This window comes from Lampetra fluviatilis, chromosome 7 (genome assembly GCF_964198595.1).
Source record: "Lampetra fluviatilis chromosome 7, kcLamFluv1.1, whole genome shotgun sequence".
NCBI classification, from domain to species: Eukaryota; Metazoa; Chordata; class Hyperoartia; order Petromyzontiformes; family Petromyzontidae; genus Lampetra; species Lampetra fluviatilis.
The window spans coordinates 3,958,140-3,977,334 of record NC_136281.1 but is presented as its reverse complement, the minus strand read 5'-3'; the positions used below and the strand labels follow the sequence as shown (position 1 = coordinate 3,977,334).

General features: G+C 42.9%; 1 protein-coding gene across 2 annotated transcripts in view; it reads right to left on the bottom strand.

The window, feature by feature from the left end:
- The window catches only part of SPTBN1 (spectrin beta, non-erythrocytic 1), a 51,660-nt gene that overhangs the window by 15,109 nt on the left and 17,356 nt on the right, over positions 1-19,195 (bottom strand). For both annotated transcript variants that reach the window (XM_078858205.1, XM_078858207.1), the window contains exons 3-15: positions 10,542-10,693; positions 8,935-9,108; positions 7,329-7,420; positions 6,817-6,897; positions 6,258-6,373; positions 6,013-6,125; positions 5,708-5,895; positions 4,920-5,037; positions 4,051-4,209; positions 2,928-3,230; positions 2,429-2,582; positions 1,328-1,919; positions 769-1,047 (exon numbers count right to left, since the gene is read on the bottom strand). In XM_078858205.1, coding sequence (XP_078714331.1) covers positions 769-1,047; positions 1,328-1,919; positions 2,429-2,582; positions 2,928-3,230; positions 4,051-4,209; positions 4,920-5,037; positions 5,708-5,895; positions 6,013-6,125; positions 6,258-6,373; positions 6,817-6,897; positions 7,329-7,420; positions 8,935-9,108; positions 10,542-10,693 — 2,521 coding nt within the window. The remainder of the gene's footprint in view (positions 1-768; positions 1,048-1,327; positions 1,920-2,428; positions 2,583-2,927; positions 3,231-4,050; positions 4,210-4,919; positions 5,038-5,707; positions 5,896-6,012; positions 6,126-6,257; positions 6,374-6,816; positions 6,898-7,328; positions 7,421-8,934; positions 9,109-10,541; positions 10,694-19,195) is intronic.

The following is a 19,195-nucleotide window of genomic DNA, read 5'->3' as shown; positions in this document are numbered from 1 at the left end:
TCAAAATAATTTACGGAAGCAATTTCAACTGCCTATTTTCTTTCAGGACCAGGCTTTAATTGTGATGGGTGGTTTGCCTCGAGCAAAGAATTCCATCCTGCTGTGGCACCTCTGAGAAGGGGAACACTCAATCATGATTCCATCCACAGGTCCACGCATGCCCTCCCAATCAAACTTCATATCATCCAGTTTGCTACAGCCAGACCTCACGTTGACAATCATGACCACGTCACATCCTATTCTCAAGTCTTTAGAATCCTTCACGGTTCTGCCCCCCCACATCCCTGGACTTATACTGTCCTACTTATGCCCTTTGTTACAACAGTTCAGCCCTGCTAATCACACGCCAATCATACCCTCAAGCATTCTCTTCTGCTGCCCCCGCAGTCTGGAATTTCCTCCTTTGTTATCTAAACATCTGACTCTTTACCCCTGTACAGTACTACGCTCAAAGAACTACATTTCCTTTCATGATTATGATTGATCACCTACAATTACAGCTATGTTGTATATTTATTCAAAACTAACACTATTGTAACTCAATCTTGATTTGAAGCTTTCATGACTGCAGAAATTAATTCATACTCTTTCGTTCTTTCGGTAAAGTCACGTAGATAACAACTTTTCTATCAAGGTGATTTTACCGAAAGAACCAAAAAGTATTGTAACTCAATGTCTCTTAAATTTTACTATAATCTTTTATCTTCTGTAAAGCAGCTTGACATTTACATTTGGACGCTATCAAATGTTCTGAAGAGCCGGCCTTACCTGTGCTGAATAACCTCCAGGTCCTCGAGCTTTTCGGGCACATCCATGGCATTGAGCCACTGGCTCTTCTCGTCAATCCACAGCTCGCAGGCCTCCGCCTCGCTGTACATCTTGTAGAGTGCCAGGGCATCCTGTAGCCGCTGCTTGCGCACGCGCGACAGCTCCACGAGCTCGCGGTAGCGCTGCTCCAGAGCCTCCAGGCGGTCCGGCACGCCGGCGCTGACCGTCACCTCATCTGGGAGCCCCTGCGCCTGCTCGTGCAGCGCATCCAACACAGGCCTGCAACGAGCACCGCGGTGTGAGCATTCTCGTAGGTTGTTAAATAAACTCTTTATCCTCTTGTAAGGCTGCTACGAATATACAATCTATCATGGCACCAGAGTGTTAAGACTCTGCTTACACTTGCAGAAGAGTGTAAAATGCTTCGCGTGGCCTTATGAAAATTATACATTGAATGAAAGCCTGAGCTCGTGTATATTTTGCCATGGAAAATCCCTAAAATGTGCGTGACCTGTAAGCGTGTTTCTCTGCCCCACGGTTTGTCCCCTCGACCCCTGACCTGTAGCTGGAGATCTCCTCGGTGACGTCCTTGTGCTTCTTGTTGAGCGACTGAGTAGAGAACTCGTCGTGGCCCATGTCGTCGCTGGAGACGATGCGCAGCGTGTCCTCCATCCACACCTCTATGTCATCGGCGTCTGCCTGGAACTGGTACAGGCTCTCGGCCACCTGCAGTCGCCGCTTGCGCTGCGCCGCCAGGTCCTCCAGGCTGGCCCACAGCACGTGCATCTCGGCGACGCGCGCGCGGATGTCGTCGGCGCCGAAGTGTCCCGCGTCGGCCATCTCCTCGCCTTCGCGCACCGTCTGCTTGAGATCGGCCGAGCGGCCGTTGAGCTCATCCTCGACGGCGCGGTGCTGCCCCAGCAGGCGCAGCACGCCCGTCAGGTCCTTGCCGACGTCGCCCGATGACAGCAGCGGCTCCTTCTCGCGCACCCAGCCCTCCAGCTCGGCCATCTCCCAGAAGAAGCGCCACAGCTTGCGAGACTCCTCCAGCTTGGAGCGCCGCTCGGCGGCCAGCGAGCACAGCTCTGCATAGCGCTCCTCCAGGTGTGTAGCCCGCTCGCTGACCACGTGCGGGTCGCACGGCTTGTACGCTGCAACGGAAAAGGGCACACCCTTTTAATGCTTGAGATGGTCTGATGCAGTTCTAACTTCACTGATACGCTGTTAGTGGAAAAACACATATGGCTGCCTTACTCAGCTGCTCATTTTTAATTGCTAGTACAGCCTAAAATGGCCTTTCCCCTGTGATCCATGTTCTCATAACCCTCTTTTAAAAGTTACTAAAGGTGTTTATTTTACGAGCTAATTATTCACTAAAATATTCCATTCATTATGCCTGTTCACTTAATATATGTGGAAATTGTGAAACATTTATATTCTGTATTCACATTGTGAAAATCATATTGACAATGCCATCAGCGCCGATGTGATTATTCCTTCCCTCTTCGTCATGTTTAAATCATCAGGAAACATTTCATATTTTGACACTGCTATGCATGATCAAATAGTAGTACTATCAACACAGAGCTAAGCCAAGAATTACGCCCTTCAAATGCAACGAAGCGTGACCTGGCACGTAAGAATCGTTAACCAAGCTCACCATCGTCTTCGCTGGAAAACCTTTGTGCCGCTGCATTGACGGCCTTGACTCGGTCAGCCTGCACGGTGATGTCGGCCTCCACCAGTGCATGCTTTTGCAGCAGGTCCTCCACGCCCAGCAGGTGTTTGCCGTAGTCTTGTGAAAGCAGCCGCACCTACAGCCAAAATAGATTTCAGCATCAGCAGTGTATACACTGCGCCCTCGTCTGCAGGAATTGGCAGTTTACACATAGCCAGGGTCCAGTGGGTCACTTGAGAGAGGGAGCGTCTGTGTTGAAATAACATGCGGATTATTATTCTAACGTGTAGAGCATAACGACGTAGGTAAACAAGCCGGCCGAGGACCTTTTCTCCTGGTGCACACACGGTTACCTCTAAAGCATTCGTGCAATTGCCATCACGAAGCTAAGCCATTGTCGCGCGTTTCTTTTTGTCCTTTGCCAAGATTGTGCACGACGCACGCCGTCTCGCCTTGGTGACGACGGTGCAGAGAGCCTCACCTTCATTTCGTCCATCCAGTCGACGATGTGCAGCATCTCCTGGAAGACGCGCTGCAGAGCGAGGTTGGCCTCGAGGCGGTGGCGTCGTGCCGCCAGCAGCTCCTGCAGGTACTCCCATAGGCGCAGCACGTTGTCGCGCCGCGAACACACGCGGCGCACCTCGTGGTAGTCCTCGGCCTCCAGCTCGCGTGCCACGTCCACCACGGCCTGCACGCGCTCCTCGTAGGCCGCGATGTCGGCCTCGATCGCCTCGTGCTTCTTGGTGGCCGCCTCCACGGCCGGCAGGTCCACGCCAAAGTTGTCCTGATTGGCGGAGTGGGTGGTATGGTGAGATACATCACAATTGAAACATTGGAGTTTAGGTTTACATTCTTTTTAATTTGGTAGATGCATGGAGAAAAAATAATTTCTCATGAAGTGGCTACAAAGGAAGAGACGAAAGAGGATTTAGCATAGGGGAAAACTAACAAATCAGACCAAAAACATTAGAGCATTAGCTCTTTTTTCACGGTATAATGGTATAAACTGCCTTTATAATATTTGGCGAATTTGGCCCTAAAACTAAAATAATTCCAAATGTATGATTGCATAAAGCGACATTACAATTATTATTGAGCATATAACCATTCACACCCACCCAGAGAAATGTAATTAAATTACATTATTCATGGTTACGTTTCAATAACATATTCATTTTTACTGCTGTGCAGTAGCTACGATGACTTCAGGGTTTATTAGAAAGGTAATAAATGTGTGGCCCTGCAATCACTTGCTCATGCCACTGGTGGCAAAGGGGCCTCCAAAAGAGCAAACTGTCGGGTTAACATATTCTAGCGAACCAAAATGACAAATATCGATAACTTACAGCCCTTTGTCAATCCACTGCTGGACTCTCAAAACCAGGTAGCACCTGCACAGGAGCTGATTCCATCGCTGTATCTCCCAGTTGGGACATACTCTCACACGTGCGTTCCCTCCCTTGGCCGTCACCGCAATTAGTTTTGACCACAGGCCATCATCCATTCTTGCGACGTGCCCTAATTGTCGAATAATTAGCTGCCTGATAAGTATCCGCACTTAATATGAAGCAACCCACCCTAGTGGCCGTGCGCCGCTCACGAACCTGTGTGACGAGGCGCTGGTTCTCGCTGAGCCAGGTCTCGCGAAGAGCCGCTTTGCGGTCAAAGCGTCGAGCCAGCTGCTCCAGCTTCTCCTGTCGGATGAGCTCGTTCCGCAGAGCCAGCTCCCGTTCGTGCTCCGCCTTCTCCAGGCGCTCCCAGGCCTGGCCGCCGTGAGTGGGTTAGAATTTACCGAAGGTTATTATCGAAAGTTGAAAGTGTTTCAATAAATACAGTCGTCGTTACACAGCACGTCCCTTGAAGGTATTTTTGGTCCTAAAAAATGTGAACAAAATGTAGCGTTCAAAGCACCTCGTTGGCTTGTAAGGATTTATTTTCTTCAGAATGGCAATCTGAGCTGCAGCTTAATGCAAAGCAGATATGACCAAAATAAATGGAGCTTATTGAACAGTAGAAAATACATTTACACAAGATATTCTTAGACGTAATTATCATCTTAACACGTAGGCTTTCACGACCAATATCATCCATAAGAGATTTTTTTGGGTTAGATTGCGTAAATATATAAATAAAACCCACGAAACGTCGTACTCAGTTTCTAAATGTTGTGGCTTGGCTCTCCAACACACCGGTTAGTGCTGTACTAGTGACCAATTGGCATGTTCCGTTTACGTGACAACCCTTACGAGTTGGCTGTGTCGGGTGGTGGCGGGTTTTAACGACAAATTTATATATTTAAGCGATCCAACCCAAAAAAAAACCTCTATTATGGATAATCAATAGCTAGAGCTGGCTTGGATAATATAGACAAAGGTGGAGGGGGTGACTTCTAACGAAGCACAGTTTACATCACGCTCCCCCACTACTGGAACTCGCTCGTTAGGAGAGTGGCGGCGATGGGTGGCGACGGCACCTTGTTGATCTCGTTAACGAGCTTGCCCTCCCGGGGAGTGTACACCTTCTGGTTGTTTGCTCTCATCTTGCTCTGGATGGTGAAGAGAAGTACCTCCAGGTTCCCTTTCTCTGTGAATCTGAATTAATGATACATAAATTAGGAAACGCTTATTATAGGCAGTAGGACACATCTTGTTTTTTTTTTTTTTTACAAATAGGATGGTAGAAACAAATGCACATAAATATATTCTCACTTCAAAGAAGGTTCTTCCATGGTCATATCAGTTTGCATGTTTACATTCATACATGTGTGTGCATGCCATTGAGTTTTTCAAGCTGAATTATACATTTATGTTGCATTAAGAGCAAGCATTGAAACCTTTTACTTATAGAGCCTTATTAAATATGAATTGCATCCGTATGTCAAAGCGATGCATAATTTAACAGACAGAACTAGCTGCTTTGTGCTCAATCTTTGTGTTCTTGATTTTATTGTATGGACAAAGGCTTACAAATTGAGAGGGGAAAAACACTGATTATAATAGATAAGTCTTCAAGTGAGTACATAGAACATTAAAGCCTTTAAAATAATGAAGATAGATGTACCCACACATTTTTTTATCCATTATTTATTGATATACATGATCTAATTTTCAAAAGCGACATGGATGAATTTACAAAAACTGCAACGGGTATTTATTTTTAGTTGCAAAAAATGTTCATCCATGCAAACGAGCTGAGTCGTGTGCACATTGATCACTATTCGGCTGACAATACACAAAAAAATAAAGGTGGTTGGCTGCGTACTTATTTGGCTTCTCCACGGTGCGGTAGGTGCTGAAGGCTTGCAGCTGCTGCTGCACCCCGGTCAGAGAGTTGGCAAATTTGCGGTTGTTGAGAATGATGATGGTCTGCTCAATCCACTCCAGAAGTTCCGATGCCAGCGTCTCATACTTATCAATCATCTGGTCTGTTTCAATGGCGCTTTCCAGCACCTAGTGGGGAGGAGCACGGACGTCACAGAGTCGGTGAAAATCTGCGATGGAAACTTTTGCCATTGAATTTTGATGGAAACAAAAAAACATTGACAATGGCGGAAAAGAATATCATACCTTTCCAATGCGCTTGCCCTCAACAGCCAAGGCCTTCATCTTGGAGAAATAATGGTAGTACGTGACTACGTAGGTGATGATTGACTTCTCATCAGGTTGGTCCACACTGATGTCTAAAAATTAAATATGAGTGTTTAAACATGAAGTAAGCAAAGCAGCCATACAAATCAACAGAGGATAATTTCTCGAATGACTCGCAAACAAAATCTCTCACTTTTTTCGTGGAGAAAAACAAAAAGTCATACCTTCAGGATCAAGAAGCTTGGTGAGCCCGAGTTTCTGCTCAGCGATGTTGAAAGCATTTTGCAGATTGTGATGAGCATTGGACTTCTTCAGTTTGTCAAACTCAATCAGATCAGGCCTACAAACAACAGGTAAAAAATAGAAGATTTGTCAAGCAGAATATTATTTTTATTTAATGCGTGCTACACAGGAATCTTTTTACAGATATAATTTGACCCTTAGATCATATATATATCTGAATTATAATGCTTAGTGCTATCGGAAATTATTTTTCACATCACCTAAAATAGTTGTGGAACATTTTCTGCACAATAAAATAAAAGTATTTATCAACCAACACCCAGGTACACTGACACAAACGTTAGAGAATTGGCATTTTATCATCTAAATTCACCATGTGTAGCACTGTTATTGTAACACTCTGCAACCCACTTTCACATATTTACTCTCAACATATGCAAATGAAATTCCTTGCACTGCCAGAATACACAAATAGTGGCGATTTTAACATTATTTTACGAGTCTGCATTCCTTCTCAAAACGAAACCGAGGGGGTGTTACCTGTGTTTGTGGACGATGGCATTGAAGGCCAGACCGTCCCGCCAGCTGGTCGTGAAGTTGTGTATGTTGACATTCTGGTATCTGAAAAAACATAACATTGCATACATTGTGAGTACAATTGATATGCCAGGCTCTGCTTTCAGAACAAACATTGTGCAATCAAAGCCAAAAAAAAAGGGAGAGTAATTTCATGAAACAGGATGTAATGAGCACTTTGGCCCTGCTAACAAGAAAGTGCTAAAAGACTCCTGTCACATATCAGGCAGCGTCTGGAAATGATCCAACTCATTTTGAATGGCCAGTTGTCTTATTGGAGGGTGGACTGTGGGGGTGGGTAGAGGTCCCTTTAAAAAAGAAACGTCCTCGCTACTTCAAAGTATAAAATCAAGTCTAAAAACCACCTGGGGAAAAGCATGGACAGTGCACCACCCTTTTGAAATCAACAATTAATAATGGCCACGTGAATAACACACGTTCACTTCTGTTGTAAAAACATTGTTGGAAGAACTTACCCAGCTGTTTTCATCTGACACCACAGGAGTAAGGCGTCCTTAGCAGATCTTCTCTCCTTATTGTCTTCGGTTTCCACGCTGATGTCTTGAATCTGATTAAAATATAAATGACACGAGGTTACACACAACTGTCTAAAATACCTGCCTACCCGAATTTTTTTTCAGGAATTGGCAGCAGGCTTGATTCCTTTTTTTCAACATAAATTATTGTACCACAAATGTAAAAACATCAGATTAATTTTGTTAATGAAAGCATATGCAAACATATGTTAATGGCTATGAATACTGCAAGGAACAATGATTTTCAATGTCTCCTAAGACAGCCGAGACCAAAGCAATTGACAAAATAAAAAAGTCGATTCAAATGTAACCAAAACTGTATGTTTGAACCTATAAATGGTTTCTTTGTCAATATATTTTAAATTGCAAATGAAAATAATTGCTTGTGGTTCATTGAAAATTAACACATTATTACGTCCAGTAATTATTTTCCCAGCTCAAACCATGACAAATATAAAATTGGGCACCACCTATTATTGTCCGACCATTCCAATAAAATAAAAAACATTTTATAACCTAATCATTGATATTGTTATTTCAGTCAGGTTGGTGTAGTCCAATGAAATGCCAACACGACAGTAGAATATGCCAGTGGGCTTTATCCTCGGTGTAGTTACATAAACGGGTTTACTACAGGACAGGCTGCACATTCAAACTCAATAACGCAGGTGCACAGTGCACAGTGGCTTACTCAGACCTACACACACTAAAAATATCAGCAGATATTAAAACCTCACAGTTGCCAATGCTGACACACTGTACGTTGGAAATTCCATCACGTAACTACTCTAAAATACGCTCTCTCAATTCATAAGGTTGTGCTATGCTTTTAGAAGCACATTGCATTTAAACTGCTGCCCTCTGTATGCATTCAATACAATCACGCTCATGTACGCATTATAACTGGTGCTTTAGGGCTATCATGAAATGAAACGTTAAAAAGGTATGGCCGTAAATCTTTCCGAGCTCACAACAAAAACCAAGCTGAAAGTATTCTGTGGGCAGTTGTAATTTTCATGCATCATTTGTGCGTCCGTATCCTTAGAGGCCCAGGAGAAACACAGCTGAGGTAATTTAAATTACCTCCATTTCTCAAAAAGTGCAGAGGCTTACAAAAGCTTTTGTTTGCTGCCAAGGGATAATTTAAAAAGTTTAAAATAAATATTTGTGTTGGTCGAATGGAAGAGACTGCAAAACTGAAAACCAAGAAATTCATCTGCATTTCATTATCCTGCCCAATGTCATACCCACATGTAATTAGTCGAACGGTCATGCTGAATATAAAGACACCAGAGCTGAATTAAGAGACGTATAGTAAACTACATGAGAATTAGTCATTTAGCCAACTGCAGCGGTTATATAAGAAATACTTTTTGATACGACGCATATGGAGAACAATGTAAGCATAGAATTTAAAGGGTTTGAAAATCAACACGATTCACAAAACGATGGAAGTGGTCCCTAAGGCTCACGTGAGAGTGTTCGCATGGTGGGCATCATCACAAGTAGTTCCGTTTTACACAGACAAAAAAAGGCAAACGGACACCTGGAAACGCAGGATGATGGTCCAGATGAGGCCCAGGATGAGACGGTGGTTTCCATCCACGATGTCGTGCGAGCCCATGTTCTCCAGGTGCACCTTCTGCTCCTTGAGGAACTGCAGCGCCTTGTCCACATTCTCGAGGCAGTGGATGCGCATCTTGCCACGCGTCGGCTTGGGCTGGGGGTGGCACAGGTGCACACACACGCGTGTGTAGGGGTTGATAAGAGACGTGCGTACATTACTGCTTGGCATAGCCGACTGAACACACCTGTGCTTGACACGGGTGCACATGTTATGTACTCAAGACTCATCAGAAGTGTTTTTAATTTGCAAAGTGAACAAAAAAGCAATGTAAGTTCCTGGGTGTACTTAGTGTGTTAAAATTTAAATTTTGCCCAGTTTACAAAACTTTGTACGGAGTTACCAATGTGTCTGGGCAAAGATGTAGGTAATTGTACACCAGTAGTGTCGTTATGAGACACCAAAGGCCCCCTGCTGTGCCAAAAACATTGTTCCTCTACAAGGAAAGGTTTTCCCAAGAAATTCCATAAAAACAGTGCCAAGTTATCAAAGCCTTTCATCTAACTCTTTATCCTCACGTTTGTACATGTGTGAGCTGAACAGGAAGTGAAAATGGTAGCTATAAGAGAAATGTGGGATTTTTGTCCTCACTCAACACAAATGCCTCAAAAAAATCAAAAGACCATTCCTGTGATGTGATGGATGTGCATGTAAACTCTGGCTTAAAAGGAAGAGATGTGAAATTGGCCCAAGAGATATGATTCGTAGTTTTACCATCCATTCTCTACCACCATGAGTGTTTTTTTGTTACCAGTTATACTTTAAATACAGCTCTTTCCTAAGTGTTTTACTTTTCAAATAACATTTCCTTAATGTAATCACTGAGTGGTACATTTTCACAAGCATCCTTGAATCCAGTGCAATGAACTGAAACCATTGGCAGAAATGAAAATTAACTGAATACAACACGAAGCAGCAGATTTAACATGCTGTGTTTTCTTTAGAGCGAAAGGCTAAGTTTGACTTTTGTGCTAAAGGTGCACCTAATTTAAAACCAACATTTTATTTCGATTTAAAGCTTTCGTGACTGCAGGGATTCATCTTCTTGGTTCTTTCGGTAAAGTCACGTAGAAGGGAAGTAATAAAATAATAAAAATAAAACATAATAAAACAACATTTTATTATTATGGTTGAAGTAAATGCCAAAGAATCTACCTGCATGCTCCTCAGTGCAACCAGTTTATCTGGTTTTTCTAATTGACTGCATACTTTACTCCCAACTTCTGAACAATACCAAGGATGGATGTATAGCTATGACTATAGCATTGTGTAACGTTCTATTTTAACTCCCGAGCCTCAGTCACGTTCACAAAATCCAAACGATCATACTTGGGATGACTGGGATAGAGAGGAGATAGCTTGTAACATTTTAAAGCAGCGCTGCTTGATCACAGCCCAAGCAATCTTCATTAAAGATACCCTCTCACACACATTTCATCTGACAATACTTTCTAAATGCAATCAAGAGTGCGCTGGACTTCATTTTTTTTTATTTTGGTGCCAAGGTGACCCGTTCTTGCTTTACTGACCAGCTTCTCCCCAGATAGGACCTCAAGGAGCTTGATGAGCATGCGGCCATCGCGCAGGTCCGTGTAGAGGTCGGTGATGCGGCAGGACACGCGCGCCAGGTGAGAGTTCACCCACTTGGTGAAGGTCTTCTTCTGTACGGCCTCACGCTCATCTTTACACCGCCATCAGGCCAAACACAGAGTGGGAGGACATGAGGAATGTGTCTAACATTTCCATTTTCCAGCTTGACCTTGTCTCAACAGCAGTTAAAACGCAATGCACTTTAAACAGTGGCATTTGTTAATAATAAACCACTGACTTTGAATGCTGTCACAGTGCTCCTGGTCTTATACTTGGGTTTATATACATATGATTCAAGTGAAACAAACATTGCCGATTCATTTTGGATAGCAATGACATCCAGTCCTGCTCAGGCTGGGATTTTCAGAACAAATGTTTTGAGGTGGGTGACTGGTGGTGTATGTTTGGGTAAGAAGCAGCTCAAGTTGATCCAATAAGATCATGCTGCTGTCTGGCCATGGGCAATAGAATGTTTTTGTTTCCAGAGGAATTCAAGGAAACTCTCTGCCATTTAATGATTTATTATTTTTAACAAAACCCATTAAATCATACTAAAATTCAGAGCCATGTGGTTTGATGTAACAATGTTTTAGTTTTTCATATGGACTTAAAAAGACTGCCTTAGGTCGAACATTTTCCAATCTTTCCTTGATCCTACCAGTCCATATTAATACAAATGCAGACCTACTGAATGGCATACGTGATCAGAATTGTCAATGGTAAATAATAAATTATTAAATGTTTTGAACTTTTAAAAAAAATTCAAGCCAAAGCAAATAACATACTGCAGGGTAAGTTTGAAAAAATGTATCAGCATGCTTTCACGTTAAAATTGATGTCGCCATCCCACAAGTGAATTCATCCAATTTCTCACATCAGTGCTCCACGAGTAGCAGGTTATAAGGTACCGCCTTGGCTACACTGTACGTGAAATCGGCATTTTTGCCATCTCACCTCTCAGCCCCTCCTACGTCTTTGAAAGTAATCCCCTATCAGCAATAGCAAATACCGACACACACAAAAAACACAGTGTTGAAAAAATAAGCGGCAACAAACGGAACCTTGAAAATAGGCATGCACCCGACACTACAAATACTGCAATTCGCAAGTTTCAGAAGGAAGTGTGTCTGCTCAAATGAGGGTGGTAGGACCGTACCCTGAGTCATTTGTGGGCATTCCACAAAGCTACAGCCAGAGAAAGTCTAGCCAAAGGACAGCCACTGTAAATTGAAATTGGTTAAGTTTCTGTTAAATATTTGAAATATCCATCAGTACTGTGCCACTGATTGTTTCCATCTACAGCAAAACTTAATGGAAACTTCAGAACACATCAGTAACCAAACCCATTCTCGTGAGAGATAAAATACAGCTTAAACCGAATTTAAACCACCTTTTTAAAATTAGATGTCTGACACCACCACGGGAGGTTAATTCACTGCTGCATGCATGTAGGCAGAAACACAACTTTTCACCATTCCTTCCTTTCCACTCGACTTGCTTTTAAATGTATTACTTATCAAAGCAAATTACAACATACGCAGCAACTGCTGTTTATTTTGCCACGGTTTTGCCTTGGCAATTGTGGAGTGTGATTATCGTGTCATCGGTTTGGATGACACGATAATGGAAACCCTCATGTGTTCAAGGTTGTTGCAATTTTTTTTTATATACGAAGGTCGAATGTGTTTTGCCCTCATTAATAACCTACCTGCAATATTGGATTGAGTATATTTACATTTTTAAAAAGAGGCGCATCCTATCCACTAAAGGTAATGTGTTCAATGACACCATATTTATGAATTTGTGAGTTTTGTCAACAAATTTATCTACCAGAATCTTGTCCCTTCAAAGTTATGATCTGCATAAAACAAGACGTGGATGCCACAACTTGTTTGCACCAAACTATGCTCATAAATATGCATAGGCGTTATAGATTGTAAATTATGCAAACACCATTTGGGTGCAGCTGGCACCATCGAGGTTGGGTACAACAACGTCCACATTTTTCACGGGGCCCTTCCCATTTGAGTGCAACGGTCACAGAGGGTGGCCATGGTTTTTTTTTTGCCATGAGTGTCCCTATTCTTCCTGGTGGCCCGTGCTGCCCCCAGTGAATTTGCAATTGCCCCGTGGGCAGGGGCGAGCAGCGTGCTTCACTATCAGGCCCCATGTGATCAGTGGGCCACCAACACTTGTTGGAAGGGTCACGTGTTATTCCCAAGAATTAGATTTTTTAAAATGGTGTATTTCACGCATGATGTTGTAACATTTGTGCTCGCACTTGCCTTGTGATATTTTACACTTTATGGGATTACTTTACAATTGCGAGGCATGTTTGTACATTTTAAGTGATTGAACTCCTAAAATTAGTTAAGTATTGAAGTTCAGTAATTCATCTAATACAGTAATTAGAATAAAAGGGTCCGGTGGTGTCATTAGACCCTTAGGTGGTTAAGTAGTTGGGTGGGGCATATCATTTGAAAGGCTGAAGCTTTTCAAGTGGACTGAAAATCCGGGTTTACGTTTCTATATACAGAAATGACAGCACTGACAGAGATTACCCATTTACAAAAAAACAATATTATTTTCTAGCAGCACATAATGAACACCTCAATAACTCGTATGACTCCTGGTATATTCACGCATTTTTGCGAATACAGAGAGATACATTATATTCACATCAGGGGAGAATAACCCATATTACCAGGCTGAAAATACTGTATTGTCACGTGCACGTACAAACTACATACAAGAGGCATTCAAGTAAAACGCCATCTTGCAGTGGCATCACGAAGGCATGCAAAACCTAAAACACTTCTCATGCTGTTCCCCTCCCCCACACCTGCTGTATCCCCAGAGCCGTAAGCTCTCTCTCTCTCTCTCCCTAAGATGGTTGACACGCAGGTGAACGCAACGAGTGCGGCGATAAATTAAAGCAAAAATCTCTCGTCGTTCCCTGTGCCCTTGTGTACGCTCGGTGATAATGAGTGGATTCGTTTCATCACCCGCGGTGTGGTATGGGCCGAGACGTGGGGGCTTCTTTCAACCACCAGAATTAATAAAAGCATCCTCGTGCTTGCGGCATAAGCATCTCCTCGCCCCCACCAGCAGATATAATTTCAAACCAAAATACGGTAACGTTGATTGTAGTGATTTTGATAGGGGGAATAGTTGTGCACAGTTTAGACCAGCCGACACAGTCCCCGTATCCGACCGAGACCTCTCGTACATTGCTTCTCAAGTGTCTGCAGCTTACTCGAGACCCCGTTTTCAATGAATGCACACCCAAGTGGAAAAATAAGCACTGCTCAATTACCAAGTGAAAATAATGTCTAAGCTGTACCTTTGCGAATTCAACAATGTACACAGCATGTGAGGCTTTACGCAGAGATGCGGAAGTCAAATCCACATAAATCTTTAACATTTCATATTTGGTGCAATTTTCTCCATTGCATCTACTTACCCAATCCAGTCACTTTCCTTGTAAAAATTACATTTTTTGTATACATCCATTTTTCAGCGCAATTCATAATCGTACTTTACTTTATTCACGTTTTCTTAAATTCAAGTTAGTCTAGATGTGTTACATTTAAGGGATGTTTTAAAAATTGCGTTGCTAAAATGTCTCGAACCCAGGTCGCCCTTTTAATTGAGGTACTGTAATGTTTTATGCATCTCAATGGGTTTCTCGTCTCTTGATTCAATAATGTATACCGAATGATATAAACAAGGAACAGTGTTGAGACTACAAATGGGATTATTGTTGGCGATTCCATTTCATGACATAAGTGCCCAGTTTACAGAAACAATTGACGTACTTGGGAGGACCTTGGGTGTTCTCCATGAATTTGTAATGTTTCACTTCTGAAGCATTTGTTACACATAGTTGCGTCCAATCACCAAACTAACACATTTTTGAGCAATATTTGGCCAAGACTGCATGTGCTAATTGGCTTATTTTGAACATGAGTATGCATCAAAGCAACATTATTGTCGCCACTTGTCTTGAATGACATCACTATTGCATAAAATATTGGGAAACTTTTTTTTAAAGCTATGACAACGCCGGTGACCTTCTGAGGATCAAATTCGATGGCTCATTTACTCACAACAGGGCTGCTGCGCAAGTCAAAACCTCGCATGCAGCACCTTCAAGAACACGGGTGTCTTTTCACAGAGCGAATCGGCAATACATGTAACATCGCAGGGTTAATGACAGTGCTGCAAAAGGTTCAGTTGTTACTCCGGAAAGCTGACAAGCCGGGTCAGTGGGTGCCTAATTCAAACATTCGTAGCAGAGGACGCTTTGAGAAGGGCGTCCCATAAGGTGTTGTGGTTAAAAAAAAATCATGGAAGAAAAATGCATATTGTTTCCTGAAGACGACCGCTTGTGTTGCGATCGAAAACATCGTAGTTTTTATTTTTTGGTATTTTCTTTGAACCTATCTACGTGACTTTACCAATAGAAAACGTGTTCCAACTGCATTTGGGTTGCATTTTCTTCTCTTGCTCTGGTGGTGTCCCGATGAGGTGCACACCTTTCTAATAACAGCTCTATTACACCCCAAAGTATAATGTAGTGTTTTCCCAACACGACTGCCTCTTGGGCTTATGACATGAGGTGTAATTATGGGCTTGCGCAAGCAATCAGCATATGCCTGACGCACAGCCAGAACAGCAGAATGTCTCTGCAGATTAATATCCTCAGGAGGCAACGCACCCACATGCCACATCATTGTGAAATGATGAGGCAAATTCTATGACAGCACGTTGCATTGTCAAACTAAATTTACAACGCTTACGCACCACTGTGCAAGAACTGTGAATCTGCACGTTAAACATCACTTCATTTAAAGACCCCGAGCAATACGCTTCTGAGATGTACGACGAGGTGAGGCGTTCCTGTATTCATAACAGATTACCGATACTATTTGGAAAGTCCATCAACAACTTATAATATACAATGCAGCTGTGTGTTGAAGCTTTATCGAGGCAGACGAGAGCCATTTTGTAAAGCTGTATGTACACAAGCACTGTCCTTCAACATTCTGTATTTGAATAATTGCAGCACCCACTGGGCAACTGAAATTTGAGAGCTAGAAACGAGATCACTCATTAATAATGCAGATGCAGTCACCAAATGTTCTTCCTATATACTCATTTATGTTTGCAATTTTAAAGAACTAATTGCATATTGTAACATTTTCACTTCAAAAGTTGTTCTCTTCTCGCTAATAAACATGCAACTAATTTGTGTGAATGTATTTTGTGACTGGTTCATCATTACAGATTGCGCATGTAAAGTCAATGCCCTAATTTTTTTGTTTCAAACCCTGACACGGGAGGGCTGGGTGGCCCAGGTAGCCCACATGCTTGCCACCGAGAAACGTCTCACGGAGTTGATCATTTGATTCCTGTAAACAGCTGGTAAATTTGTCATTAAATAACGAAAACGTGCCTTCCAACGCACGTGGACGTTGGGCATTTCAAAGTAATTTGCGAGAGTAGCCATGATTTATCAGATTCGTAACCCAAATTACAAACTATAAAATTGTTTGGCATCGTAAATCTGAGCAATCCAGGTTTGTCTTTTAAACGAGCATCTCAATCGACCCCAACGGGTTAAAGGACATTTGTAATAAAAAATAAATGCTATGCAATTGTAGAACCTTAATCGCACAAATACAACTGCAGCTCATTTAGTATACCTGGAATGTCATATATCATATTTGTACAAATATATTTGTGAAAATGAGAGGTCGGCTATGCGCCATTCCTTTCGCCATTCCACGAGCTATCCGATAAGACTGCTCTGGTGACTACTGATACCACTGCTCTTGCTAATAAAACATTAACTAACCTTTCCCGTGCCTGCCTTTGCTACAGACATTACTTTCTTACAACAAGCACAACCTTCAAAACTTCTAGTTAAAAGCTTTGCAGCCATGAAAACTTAAACCTTGGAGCGTGTTCTTCAAAAAGCAGAGGTGCTTCTCAGATGCGTAGAACTAATGTATCAATTACACTGACAAAACGATAACATCGTTTGATAGCATTCTTGCTCTTCAGCTCAATGAAACTTTGTGTGCGACCTTCAGACAAGGTGCGGTAAATGATCGTACACGTAATTAAAAAACCCTCGCCCAGGATTTACCACTCTGTTCTGCAACTGCAGATTCGTCTACGTGCATTAATGATACATCTCATTAACATTAACGCATTAATTAAAAGCCACTGCCAGAGAGAGTTCCTGGGAGGGAACCCACACCGTTTCCTATAGTGATGTCCATTTAATAAATGTCCTAATTTATGGCTGCATCTGAACAACAAAACGCGTGTCCTGTTTAGCCACGTGCAAGGCCATCCAACCCCTCGTGGCTTGAGGAGCGGCTCTCCCGGAGAAGTGGCACCACGTACCTTGCAGCTGCTTGAACCTGCCGTCCAGCTGCGCGTAATGCTGTATGATGGCCGGCGAGTAACCCGGCGCTGAAGAGGGTCTGTCCAACAGGCTATCGTTTTCAGCCATGAACGAAGCACAATCCAAATGTTTAGCTCATTTGCCAACCCAATAGCAGCCTGCCGAAGACTCTCTTCCTCTCCGTTGGAGCAGTCACACTCACGGCGCAAACAGAAAACGGAGCTCCGGCGATGGGCACCCGAAGCGGAACGCAAAAGTAAACACCGGGCAGGCTTCTTTTCAATGGGCGAGTGGGTGTGTAGCCAGCCGCCAAGCACACCGGTCACCACCGCGGGTTGGACAGGATTCCTTTCTTGAGTCTTGCACGGATTCTTACAACCGAAATGGAAGGCTTCGGCGTTGGCCGCCAAAAAAAGTTGTGGTGGATTTTTTTTCTTATTCTAAGGTTCAGCACCAAAGCACAGTGAGTGGGCAGACAAACTTTGCCGTTTACCAGTTCAAAGTCCACACGGGGGAAAAGTACCGAAGCACAGTAGCTTGCTCTTTGGTATTATGAGTGACTCGATGAGGATTGGTCGGCTCGGTCCATTGTACGGCCTCATTTCTATTTGCATAAAAAAGCACGGAGTGGGCTGGGCTATGCTACTCCGCACACACATCCTTTGCACAAGAAAAGTTAATGTGACGTTAAACACACATGCATAACACTGAGCACTGCGACTATTTTTATGGAATTTAGCCACATGGCAATAGTTTAAGCAACAGAAAAATTAATGTACTCGGTAAAAAAAAAGTTAGCACAGAAATGATAAATGCTTCATTGCTATGGAAAAAATCTAACCCTGTGAACCTAAAGTCCAAAATGCCTTTCATTCGTGTAAGAAAAATGTATTATTCTTTGTTAGACTTATTAGTTTAGCTTTGAACAAATATGCTGGTTAAAAAAAATTTCCTCCATTTTCTTACAAAACGGTAGAGGTCAGTGACTCACCTACCCTCTCCTTCGCACAACCTGTGTCAACGCTGAAACTAAACACCGCCGCTCACATTGTACCTGCTGCACACATTAAGAACAATATGGCCAGCACATCCACATGTTTGATCAAGAATATACGGAAGAACGTACGTCCTCTGGTCTAACACCGTTTGGGACTAGGCTCAAAAGAAAGTCATCTCTGGTGTGGACCAATCAGTTTCAAAGACAATGCATATATTATCAGAGTATGTTGTTTGTTTGCATTCTGACCACAAGTATTGTGGTTAATGCAGACATGATTCCTTGTACAAGTTTCTGTTTGGTGTTTTAACATCTCAACACCTGTTTTGTTGCCAGAAAAAAGGGGAAAACCTATTCTCATACGAAAGAACTAATCTAATATTTCACAATCGGGACAAAAAATGTACAGACAGTCCTCGACCTACGAACGCCCAACTTACGAACACCCGTACTTACAAACCAGTTTCCATGAAATAAAAAAAACATCGACTTAAAACGCAAACTCGCAATTGCAAACTGAACCGTGGAACTATTTTGTTCAGAGGAGCGATCCTCCGTGAGATGTATTGAGTCGGCCTCGCGCTGGGAGTGAGTGTTTGCGTTGTGTGTGTGTTGCGCTATGAAAGCGATAACTCGAGTTCGATCCTTGCTCACAGCCAACACCAGAATCTGGTGCGGTGTATAAACATCACTACTGGGGAGACAAAGGCGGCCGGGCGTGATGTTGGCCACCCACTCCCTCGTGTGCCGTGCCGGCCTATGAAGGCGCTGTTCGCTAATAGCACTTGCCCCAACAGCCTGTTAAGGTTACAACGTTGGGTGTGTTTATGTCTTTGTGTGTTTGTGTCTGTGTGTGCAATTGTGGGGTGACTTATTTCACCCCTTCCGACTACAGTACAAGCTAGCATCAGGACTCAAGCAAAGTGAAAATAAAAGTTTGTTTTCTATTTATGTTACTTTATTTTAGGCTTAATTTACTACACACTACTTTTTACAGTGTTACAATGCTTCCCTTTTTGTTGAACCTGAACACATTTTATAACACTGACCATATGGGCATTTAAATAGGGTGCATTATTGTGTTCCGACTTACAAACCGTTCGACTTACAAACGGATCTCAGGAACGAATTAGGTTCATAATCCCGATCTGAAAGGGAAGACGCCATAGGCTGTGCCA